We start from the raw sequence: 11,872 nt of genomic DNA on the forward strand, positions 1-11,872 counted from the left end.
GCCGACTTCTTGTTTCGGTTTCTATTTGGTTACCAGCGTTAAGACCACAGTCAGACTCCTTATTGTATGTTTACCGGAAATCTACACAAACCGAGGCAACATTTTAATGTTGACCAAAAAAAAAAACCACACTAAGCAACATAAAGTGTCCATGACTCATGTTAAAACTGTCTTTTTTTTTTTAATGATCAGATATCAATGACTGTGAGAGCAGCCCGTGCCGCAATGGCGGCACCTGCATCGACAAAGTCAGCGTGTACCAGTGCATCTGCGCCGATGGCTGGGAGGGTGACCATTGTGAGATCAGTGAGTAGAGCGACACGTCTCCCTGATCTAATTTGTACCTATAAAGCACATGTAACGACGCACACGATGTGCTGTGCATTAATCCCTCCATTATCCCACGCCCACTACCAGACATTGACGACTGCAGCACCAACCCCTGCCATAATGGCGGGACCTGTCGGGACCTGGTGACTGATTTCTTCTGCGAGTGCAAGAATGGCTGGAAGGGGAAAACGTGCCACTCCCGTAAGAGCTTGCACACATTTGTCTTTTTTTTTTTTTTGTCTTTATAGTCATGTAGTCTGCCTGTGCAAGCATGTGGTATGTGCTGATGGCTGCATAATTGCCCAAGCTACAATCAAATGTTTTTAAAGTGGATTCATGTTTTGTTTTAACACTTTTCTCCAGGTGAAAGTCAGTGCGACGAAGCCACATGCAACAACGGAGGCACCTGCCATGATGAGGGCAACACTTTTCAGTGCAAGTGCTCACCAGGGTGGGAAGGGACAACGTGCAACATAGGTGAGTCCCACGTGCGCAGCAGTCTGGTGGTCCGTCTCCTCTCAGATATTAGTCCGATCCAAACGCAGATTTCAGCCTTTTATTCTGTCAGCGCTCCGTCTCTGCCAGTCTCATCCTCCCATGAGTGCTGACAGACACGCGCCTAAATACCCCCATTGCACTGACGCTACTCTTCAATGTTGTGGAATGCAGACGTTCCCCGGAAAACAGAATAATCCAAACCAATTGCAGCAGACTATTTAACATACACAAGCACAGATTGCTGTTCTGATAAGGATCTAAGTGCTCCCAGACATAACTATGTACTTAATTTTTGTTTTTTTTTTCCCTAGCTAAAAACTCAAGCTGTCTTCCAAACCCCTGTGAGAACGGCGGTACCTGCGTGGTGAAGGGGGAGTCGTTCACCTGCGTCTGTAAGGAGGGCTGGGAAGGTCCCACGTGCACCCAAAGTAAGCGACATGCATGTTAAAGCAATCGTAATACAGTTTGCTCTGAATTATTATTTTCTTTTTTTAAAGCAAAAAATATAAAAAATCCACCTCCGGCTAGCATGTGTTGGCAATCGTGGCTTAAATGAGCATTTTTCACGACTGCAAATTCATTCATTCATTTTCTACCGCTTTTTCCTCACGAGGGTCGCGGGAGGTACTGGAGCCTATCCCAGCTGTCTTTGGACGAGAGGCGGGGTACACCCTGGACTGGTGGCCAGCCAATCACAGGGCACATATAGACAAACAACCATTCACACTCACATTCATACCTATGGACAATTTGGAGTCACCAATTAACCTAGCATGTTTTTGGAATGTGGGAGAAAACCCACGCATGCACGGGGAGAACATGCAAACTCCACACAGAGATGGCCGAGGGTGGAATTGAACCCTGGTCTCCTAGCTGTGAGGCCTAGACCGCCGTGCCACCCACGACTGCAAATTAAATAGATTAAAAAATTGGCGTAAATTGCCATGAGTAAGTTGGCTAGTCACTCATGGCTAGCTGGTGTTTACGTATATGCCGTAGCTAGTAGACACACACAAAAGCAGTCCCAGAGAGACCATCCTAGCGAGGTGATGGTGCTGGTGGTGGACAACCATTTAGTAATTAGCATTTGTTTACAATGCTTTTCCAGGATAACATACATTTACTACAGCAACATGTGTTGCATTAGTTAGTTACACATATCAAAGAAACAAAAGTTATCCACACAAGTCGGTGATGTGCAAAGCTGACATCAGCCTGCCATGCCTATTACAGGATGTTCTTCATTTTTTTTTTTTGCATGGGGATTGTTTTGACTATCATAGTTTCATGCAGATCCGAAATGGAGACCGCGTCCAAGGGGGAACAAACTGTAATAAGATCCTGTGCATGCACAACAAATGTCAACCTAATAAGAGAAACGATAACATGCAAGTTTGAACAAGATTCATTTCATCAGTAAATGCTAGCAAGCTATTTACTGGCACTGTGGAAGTGCTTGTATGGTAAATAAATGGTAAATGCTTATTTATAGGAATATACTTTATTAATCGTGAAGGTTGATGTATCGAAAACCGCATACAAACAAATAAGAGCGAACAAACCCACAGAGATTAGTCCTGTGTGGGTGTGTGTATGTAAAATCCCAAATCTCCCCCTGGCTGCAGTGGTCCATGAGAAGAGAACGAGGAGGGAGAAAGGGGCTCAACCTCAGGAAAGTGGAGACAGATGTTTCTCCCCCTTGTCCAAATCACACCCCTCTTTCTCTCCTCTCCTTGTAAGCATTCCTGTCCAAACAGTGACATGTCTGCTTGTTCTGCAGCCCTGCTCTCTTTCAGCGGCCGCCCTGCCCCTCAGCGCATGCACTCCAAAACAGAAATTCCCCGACATTTGAGGGGGAAAAAAAAAAAACAAAAGAAGGCGGAGGGACAGGGTGGTTGCGTTTTTTGGGTGTGTAGAGTTGTGGTGAAAGAGAGAAAAGAGTTCTCGCTGTGCGGTTAATAAGACATAGCCATTGGATGCCGTGGGAGTCCGGGCCGACCGGCCCAGCATGCCTTACGGCACGCAAGCCCAGACTAGCTCTTTGCCATCATGTGTACAAAACACGGCAACAATTAACAACTTTCTCCTTTCTTTCTCTTTCAGACACCAACGACTGCAGTCCCCACCCTTGGTAAGCCAAAACATTTCCTGCGGATTTGGATGTACCGTGTGTAAACACTGCGTCACGTGCCTGTCTTTGTAGCACACTCTGGCATACAATACACTTTTATTCTTATTTTGCTCAACTCCTGGCTGATTATTTGTAATATTATTTATTATTCATTCATTTTCTTACCGTGGGGGAGGCTGGAGCCTATCTCAGCTTTCTTCAGGCGAGAGGCGGGGTACACCCTGGACTGGTCACCAGCCAATCACAGTGCACATATAGACAAACAACCATTCACACTCACATTCATACCTTTTTAGAATTTAGGATTACTATTGCAAGGACACATCATCAGTAGGGTAAAACTAATCCCAGCTCACATTCCCTATTGGTGGGTGAGCAATCCAACGCTTGGTGAATTCTGCTTCACAATGATAGGAAGAGCCGACATCGAAGGCTCAAAAAGCGACGTCGCTATGAACGCTTGGCCGTCACAAGCCGACAATTTGGAGTCGCCAATTAACCTAGCATGTTTTTGGAATGTGGGAGGAAACCGGAGTACCCAGAGCGAATGCCACACACAGATCACCGAGGGTGGAATCAAACTCGGGTCTCCTAGCTGTGTGGCCTATGTGCTAACCACTCAAACACCATGCAGCCTGTTATTCATTCATTCATTTTCTACCGCTTTTTCCTCACGAGGGTCGCGGGGGGTGTGCTGGAGCCTATCCCAGCTGTCTTTGGGCGAGAGGCGGGGTACACCCTGGACTGGTCGCCAGCCAATCACAGGGCACATATAGACAAACAACCATTCACACTCACATTCATACCTATGGACAATTTGGAGTCGCCAATTAACCTAGCATGTTTTTGGAATGTGGGAGGAAACCGGAGTACCCGGAGAAAACCCACGCATGCACGGGGAGAACATGCAAACTCCACACAGAGATGGCCGAGGGTGGAATTGAACCCTGGTCTCCTAGCTGTGTTAGCTGCGCGCTAACCACTAGACCGCCGTACCGCCCACACCTTTTCAAAATATATGAATGAATGTGGTTGAATACAGCCTATTAGTTTTTGTATTGTACTCTTTTGCCTAAATTGAGCAGTTCCAGGGATAAACATGGCTAAATGAACTAAAATACTAATATAAGATATGAAATGTAGTATTGTTAATAATAGTTAATAATACTACTGTAATGTTCAATGAGACACACAAGATTATGGAAACAACAGACTTTGATTGAAGGTTTGAATTAGCTGAAAACACAATAATCTGGCCGTAACCCACACCAAGCTAAAACTCAACTGTGAACCCGCAATGTCATTTCCTGTCCACCCCCCACCCTGCTCCCCTGGCATGGGAACACATTTATAGCAACACACAGGAGCACCAGTCTTATTTATGTCTTACTCTCTCTATTGTTTACTACATTGGCTATCAATGTAAAGTTATAATAATGTGATATAGGGACTATGAAAATAAGTCATTGTCTTCTTTTCCAGCTACAACAGTGGAACCTGCGTTGATGGCGACAACTGGTACCGCTGTGAATGCGCCCCTGGCTTCGCAGGCCCAGACTGTCGGATCAGTGAGTATTAAAGCCATGCATCCTCTGTCCGCCCCCACCCTTACCAGCCTTGCCCGTCCCTGATCCGCGGTTGAGCCATCACATATAGCGCAGGCGGCCTTCGGGACAGTCCCGGCCACTCCAAATGTCAGGTCTAGCCAGCCAATTATCTGGGCGTTGGGCTTGGGGCCAGGCCGAGCCATTTCGGTGTCACTCCACCAGGCCCCGCCGCTGTCCCCGGAGGAAACCGGCTTAGTGTGCCAACAGCTAATCAGCCATGCTCTCTGACACTGATTACGCAGATTGTTTTCCCTCTTAAAGGCTTTCAGATGGCCACATTCTTTCCCATTGCGAGTCCTTTGTTGTGCTAAGTCCAGCCTGTAGCTCCCGCATACCTGTGAGTGATGCTGCTTTTAATAAAGCTGAATTGATTGTACGGGGGGGGATTCGGTCACTTAAATGCAGTTTGCTTGTTTTTTATATTACCGCTGGTGCACCGATGTGTGCTGTGTAAAGGACATCTGACCTTTGTGAACTTAGCCAGAGAATTAAGAGTTGTTTGCCGACCGATTAGCCCAGTGTTTGCATGCTGTCTGGATGTCCTCTTTATTCCTCTAAGGCAGGGGTCTTAAACTCAATTTACTTGGGGGCCACTGGAGCTCGGGTCTGGGTGAGACTGGGCTGCATCAGGTTTTCCCCCCAAAAAACAAAAAAAACCGCATTTATTAAAAACAATTTTTTTTTTAAAACTTCACTTTGGTTCCAATTTTCTACAAGAAAAGCTCTGATAAAACATTCCACTGTTCTCAAATATCTTCAAAATTTTTCTACACAAAATAAGATGAAAAATAAATAAATCAAGAATAAAGAAAATCAATCACAGTAATAAATAAATATAATAATAATAAAACGGCAAATAATTAAAAAAAACTTAAGAAACCACATATAGTTGGTGGGTAGACAAATTATTTTTTTCAGATTAAAATTAATTATTAGAGCCCTGTAGACATGACAAAACACGACTATAGTCACATTTATACTCTTTATTTACAACATATTGCACAACTGCAGGGTCTTGAGACACATGCTAACTCGCAAACTAGAGAGCTAGTGACCTAAACGGTAGCCTTCAAGTTATTTCCTTTAAACTTAAATAGCCAAAACTTACCACTTCCACACAGATAGGGAGGATAACTATTAACAGTTATTTAACCTTTAACATGAACATTAATCAAACGTAATAATTTTTTCTGGGTAAATGATACCATACAGCATCCATATCAAACTTGCGCGGGCCGCACTAACATTAAACTTTCATATCAAGGCGGGGGCCTCAAACTGGTGTCCTGCGGGCCACATTTGGCACGCGGGCCGCATGTTTGAGACCCCCACTCTAAGGAGCCTTTTCTCACCCCTTTGCAGATATAAACGAGTGCCAGTCCTCCCCTTGCTCCTTTGGCTCAACCTGTGTTGATGAAATTAATGGCTACCGCTGCCTGTGCCTGCCAGACAGAAGTGGACCACACTGTCAAGAAGGTACGTCACTTGAAACCCACCATGAAAATGATTACTATTTTTTTACGGCACATATTTATTCACCTTTTTTGTTAACAGTGACAAGAAAAGCCTGCTCTGTTAATGGTCATGTGATCCCAGATGGGGCCAAATGGGATGAAGACTGCAACACTTGCCACTGTTCCAACGGGAAGGTCGCGTGCACGAAGGTATGAAACAAGTGTCAACGAGTGTGAATGTTGTCTATCGGGAACGCGTGTGAACAGCAACAGGATTAGACGCAGACTAAGAGCGGGCGTGAGGCTTCGTTAAAAGATCTCAGGTGGGGGGGGGGGGGGCCCACACGCATGCTTGTCATGCGGTGCGGCTTTACTTCCATGGCGTCACATTCTCAAGCGTGATGATGTCGTTTGTTTTGGAAGGAAACACAATGGCACTGTTAGCAGTTGGTCATGCGCCAGTTCCACATCTCCCACACTCCACACGGGAGAAGGATGAGTCATTTGATAACAGACGAGGGCTGAAGAGCCGCCGCCGTTCCCGTCTTAAGCATTAAATAAAACAATGGTGGCATTGACACGCCTCCCCTAAGGAGGAAATGTATCATAGGGGGGGGAGTGATGGAGAGGTGTTGGCAATATCCTCTTGACTTGGAAGTTATTCACGTCACTCTTATCTGTAATGGAGATTTATTTGACAACTTATTTTATTTTAACATGTTTTTACACGTGAGGTCTTTGGCACCTTTTTTATTAAGAATGTAATATCGAAAAAAAAAAAAAGCCTGCACCTGCACAACAACGTGCCAAAATATGCAGTGGAACTGTGTTGGGGTGGTCTGAAACCAGTCAGTATCTGGGGTGACCACCATTTGCCTCAAATAACATTAGACCCTGGAGCAGAGCGTCCCAAACATGTCGTCAATAAAATCTACATATGTTTATGAAATCCATTTTTATTTTCTCCAAATTCCGTTTAAATTTTTTTTTAGAATTCAGTTTTTTACATTTTTTCTTTTTTTTTTACAGTGTGTGTTTTTTCGGTATGTTTATGAAATCAATTTTTATTTTCTCCAAATTCCGTTTTAATTTTTTTTTTAGAATTCAGTTTTTTACATTTTGTCTTTTTTTTTTTACAGTGTGTGTTTTTTTGGTATGTTTATGAAATCAATTTTTTTTTCTCCAAATTCCGTTTTAATTTTTTTTTTTTTAGAATTCAGTTTTTCACATTTTACATTTTTTCTTTTTTTTTTTAAATGCATGTTAAGTGCAAAAACACCTATAATTGAAATATTAGCACATTGAAGTGTATGATAATAATGGGGGCCGATTTGAAGAATTATCATCATAATCATTACGGATAAATTTGATAATATTAAACAATGACTTAACGGTCTTTCATAACTTCCACTGATCTCACTTGTAAACTTTTAAATCTCCCCGCTTCACAGGAAGACATTTCACCAAATACTCCAAATACAAACATTCCACAATCGGGAGGGGGGGTGCAAAACATTGCGTCTTAACACGTAAACCTAATCGGCCACCTCACAATCACAAATACTTAAACTTGTTGATATAGTTCATCAGCTAAAATAATGCATAAGGCTAAAAATAACCAATTAGCTAAAAATGTCATCCAATACTTCTCTACAAGAGAGGAGAAATATGATCTCAGGGAAGAACTACATTTGAAACACTTCTATGCTAGGACTACGTTAAAAAGCCATAGCATTTCAGTATGTGGAATCAAACTATGGAATGGATTGAGTAAGACCCTCAAACAATGCACAACGATGAGCCAATTCAAGAAACAATACAAGCAGTTGATGTTTGCTAAATACAAGGATGAAGAGTCTTGAACCAGTCATGATGTGCTATACATATCACTATATTGACACTTACTATGGTACCCATTATGTCATTGGATGGTTAAATGATCTGTTAACGGTAATGATGTAACCATATTTGGTTCCTGTTGTGTTGTTAGCGCTCATTACGACATAGAAGTGTAATGTAAACGTGAATGACAATGTCAAACATCATTGTGATCCCTTCAGATGTGGTGCGGTCCAATGTCATGCCACCTTGGCGCCAAAGGTCGAGGCGGGTGCCCTTCGGGCCAGAGCTGCATCCCCATCACGGAGGGCCACTGCTTTGTCAAGCCCTGTCTGGGCCTCGGGGAGTGCTGGCGCTCCAACCCTCCCCCGCCCACCACCAAATGCCACCCCAGCAGCTCCAATTACCAGGACAATAGCTGCGCCAACATCACCTTCACCTTCAACAAGGACATCCTATCTCGGGTGAGTCATCGAGAGATTGAGTTTGTAGGGTTTTTTTTTTTTACTGAATGGGGTCTTCCATTCAGTTTCAGGATCATATGGAGCCAACTTTGGCGACAATCGGAACATTTAGGCGGTCGTACACGAGTCTGTGATCTCAAATTTAGCTTGTAGAACATTGGTCTCAAACACGTGGCCCGCAGGACACTAGTTTGAGGCCCCCGCCTTGATATGAAAGTTTAATGTTAGTGCGGCCCGCGCAAGTTTGATATGGATGCTGTATGGTATCATGTACCCAGAAAAAATATTACGTTTGATTAATGTTCATGTTAAAGGTTAAATAACTGTTAATAGTTATCCTCCCTATTCGTGTGGAAGTGGTAAGTTTTTGGCTATTTAAGTTTAAAGGAAATAACTTGAAGGCTACCGTTTAGGTCGCTAGCTCTCTAGTTTGCGAGTTAGCATGTGTCTCAAGACCCTGCAGTTGCGCAATATGTTGTAAATAAAAAGAGTATAAATGTGACTATAGTCGTGTTTTGTCATGTCTACAGGGCTCTAATAATGCTTTGTTCATTTTAATCTGGAAAAAATAATTTGTCTACCGACCAACTATATGTGGTTTCTTATGTTTTTATTATTTGCCGTTTTATTATTATATTTATTTATTTGTTACTGATTGATTTTCTTCTTGATTTGTTTATTTATTTTTCATCTTATTTTGTGTAGAAAAATAAAAAGTAAGATATTTGAGAACAGTGGAATGTTTTATCAGAGCTTTTCTTGCAGAAAATTGGAACCAAAGCGAAGTTTTTAAAATTTTTTTGTTTTTAATAAATGCGTTTTTTGGGGGGGAAAACCTGATGCGGCCCAGTCTCGCCCAGACCCTAGCTCCAGTGGCCCCCAAGTAAATTGAGTTTTAGATCCCTGTTGAAGAACATACTGCCACACAAATGCCAAAATAGTTTTTTTAGTCTCACCCCTCAATCAACCTTCCTGTTTTTGTATTTGCATTCATGTCGGCCTCATTTTTTCTTCCCCCGTGTGTGCAGAGCTTGACGGTGGAGAATGTATGTAACCAGCTGAGGCGCTTGTACGTGGTCAAGAATTTCTCCTTGGAGCATTCCGTGTCCATAACCTGCGACCCCTCGTTTTCAGCCAGCAACGAGATCCATGTCTGCATCGTGAGTTAACCTCCACCCACTTAGCGTCTTCGATTGTCAGCATCAAATGAAATCTATTTTTATGTGTGTTAGTCAACAGAGGACCATCGGTTGGACCGGAGCCCCGTAAAAGAGATCACAGAGCGGATCATCGACCTGGTTAGCAAACGCAACGGGAACAACACCATCATCGCCTCCATCGTGGAGGTGCGCGTGCCCAGGCCCAGCAAAACTGGTAAGAACCACATGCAGCACACACTCCCGTGAGGTTTTCCCGGTCATCATGCATACACACACAAACAAATTCCACCCGCTGACGTGGGGCTGCTTTGTCATGTGGATGCAAAGGCTTTGTGTCGTTGCATTGGCTCGTAAGACTCCCACATGTCCGCCATTCATCAACAGGGTGACGGCTCAAAGAACCCCCTCCCCCCCGCTCATGTCCCGGAGGTCAGGTTGCACTGGCGGGAGCGGCGATATATATATAAAAAGCTTGTGGATCCCACTGACTGTTTAAATGTCTTCTGTCTCCAGACTACCTAGTGCCCCTCCTCAGCTCCATCTTCATCGTCCTCTGGGTCCTCCTGCTGGTCTCCATCTTGCTGTGGTGCATGCGTCGCCGTCGGAAACAAAGCAACCCGGGCGGCGCGTCGGCCGCCGGCTCCGAGGACAACACCACCAACAACGTGCGGGAGCAGCTGAACCAGATCAAGAACCCCATCGAGAAGCACGTGGGCCTCTCGGTGGCCATCAAAGACTACGAAAACAAGAACTCCATCATTGCCAAAATAAGGACAAATCACCCCGACGGGGATGAGGACGACAAGGAGAGGCACCTCCAGAAGGGCCGCTTTGCCAAACAGCCGGCGTACACGCTCGTGGAGCGGGATGAGAAGACGCCCATCTCCAGCCCCAACTCCACGTCCGGCAAACACCCAAATTGGACTAATAAACAGGACAACAGAGACTTGGAGACGGCAAACAGCATAAACAGGATGGACTACATAGTATAGCAGACAGCTGTGTTGCTGTGCAACCGAGCCTTAAAAACGCCTTCACACCCCCGGTGGTGGGTGGATGGATGAACCAGGGGAGCTTTGGCACGCCTCGTGGTGTCAACTGTCGTGTCAGTCGTGACCCCCGCAGTATTTTTCACATATTCCCTGTGTTAATTTAAGTTTTGACAAGCTGGCTTACACTGGCAGTGATGGTTGCTTTGGTTGGCTGGAAAAACACAAGGCACTGGTATACGTTTCACTGTAGAGCGTTTTAAGTTTACTCCACTACATTTCAGTCCTGTCAAGCCCCGCCCCTTTCTTTCCTCCTTTTATCCGTTTGAATTTAGTGGACACATGGAATGGGCTCCTGGTGTAATTGTTGTACAATGACTAAAACACCCCTGTTGTGTTCAGCACTAGAGCTAATCATTTTTAGCGTGTGGTCTTTCAATTCTTTCTAGTTGCCGTTTTTTTTTTTTTTTTTTTGGAGGAAAAAGTGCCTTTTTCAGCTTTAGACTTCAGCCACTGTCAAATGAGGAACAAAAAACAAAAAAAAAAAAACAAGAAAAAAGATCAACTTTATTATTTATTTTTTGGGGGGGAGGGCGGGAGGTGGAAAGGGGGACGGGAGGGGTTCAGTGTCAGCGATGGCTGCCAATATGAAGAATTTATGTCGATTTAGAACATGTAGATATGTACATTTTTTTATTAATCATTGTGTATATTTGATTTATTAATTTAATAATCAAGAGCCTTAAGATATCATTCCTTTTTTTATTTATATGTTTTGTCTAGTTTGAAGGTTTTGATAGCTGTGGAAGCTTACCATTTCTTTCAATGACTTTTCTCCCACCCCCTCCGTTGTGTTCTATAAAGCCAAATTTCACAATTTCAAAGAATGGCCACTTTGGCCTGAGACTTTTTTTTTTTTTATTATTATTATTATTTTTAAACACACATTTCAAATGTCATTTGTGATGCCAGGACCTTGACTGAAGGCAAGTAAGGATAGTAAAGGCTGCTTGCTGTGAGGGATGGACACGGTGGCAGACATATCGCTTGCCATCAGACAGTAAACAAGTAAGGGAACAAATTAAAAAAAAAAAAAAAAGTCCTAAAGCAGCCTTATAAAGTTTTACTGACACATTTCAACGGCTGTCGAGATCCACCAAGGCAGGTCATGTGATTTGGACAAACGATCGATTGATTCCCATGCGCATTTGGTCAGCATATCATAAGCTAGACTGAGTACTTGAAGAGCAGTTTGGCGATGGGAACACTGTAGAACCACAATAAATACACTGCCTCCCTCGACAAAAGTCTGCATCCTTTTTGTGCACATTTCTTCTTTTAATGAGGCTCTTAAAAGACAAACATGCTTTTTATCTCATTTGCGAACGCTTTTGAGATCA

The 11,872-nt window shown here is 43.7% G+C and overlaps 1 protein-coding gene across 1 annotated transcript in view; it reads left to right on the forward strand.

Moving 5' to 3' along the window:
* Positions 1-11,049, forward strand: part of jag1b (jagged canonical Notch ligand 1b) — a 31,244-nt gene extending 20,195 nt beyond the window's left edge. The window contains exons 15-26 of the mRNA XM_058058512.2: positions 193-306; positions 418-531; positions 694-807; positions 1,140-1,256; positions 2,932-2,959; positions 4,442-4,527; positions 5,929-6,042; positions 6,121-6,230; positions 8,081-8,323; positions 9,352-9,483; positions 9,556-9,697; positions 9,997-11,049. Of these exons, the coding sequence (XP_057914495.2) occupies positions 193-306; positions 418-531; positions 694-807; positions 1,140-1,256; positions 2,932-2,959; positions 4,442-4,527; positions 5,929-6,042; positions 6,121-6,230; positions 8,081-8,323; positions 9,352-9,483; positions 9,556-9,697; positions 9,997-10,475 (1,793 nt within the window). The 3' untranslated portion in view covers positions 10,476-11,049. The remainder of the gene's footprint in view (positions 1-192; positions 307-417; positions 532-693; positions 808-1,139; positions 1,257-2,931; positions 2,960-4,441; positions 4,528-5,928; positions 6,043-6,120; positions 6,231-8,080; positions 8,324-9,351; positions 9,484-9,555; positions 9,698-9,996) is intronic.
* Positions 11,050-11,872: the final 823 nt, after the last annotated feature.

The sequence above is a fragment of the Doryrhamphus excisus genome, linkage group LG20 (genome assembly GCF_037039965.1).
Source record: "Doryrhamphus excisus strain RoL-2023G ecotype Guam linkage group LG20, RoL_Dexc_Guam_v1.1, whole genome shotgun sequence".
Taxonomy (NCBI): Eukaryota; Metazoa; Chordata; class Actinopteri; order Syngnathiformes; family Syngnathidae; genus Doryrhamphus; species Doryrhamphus excisus.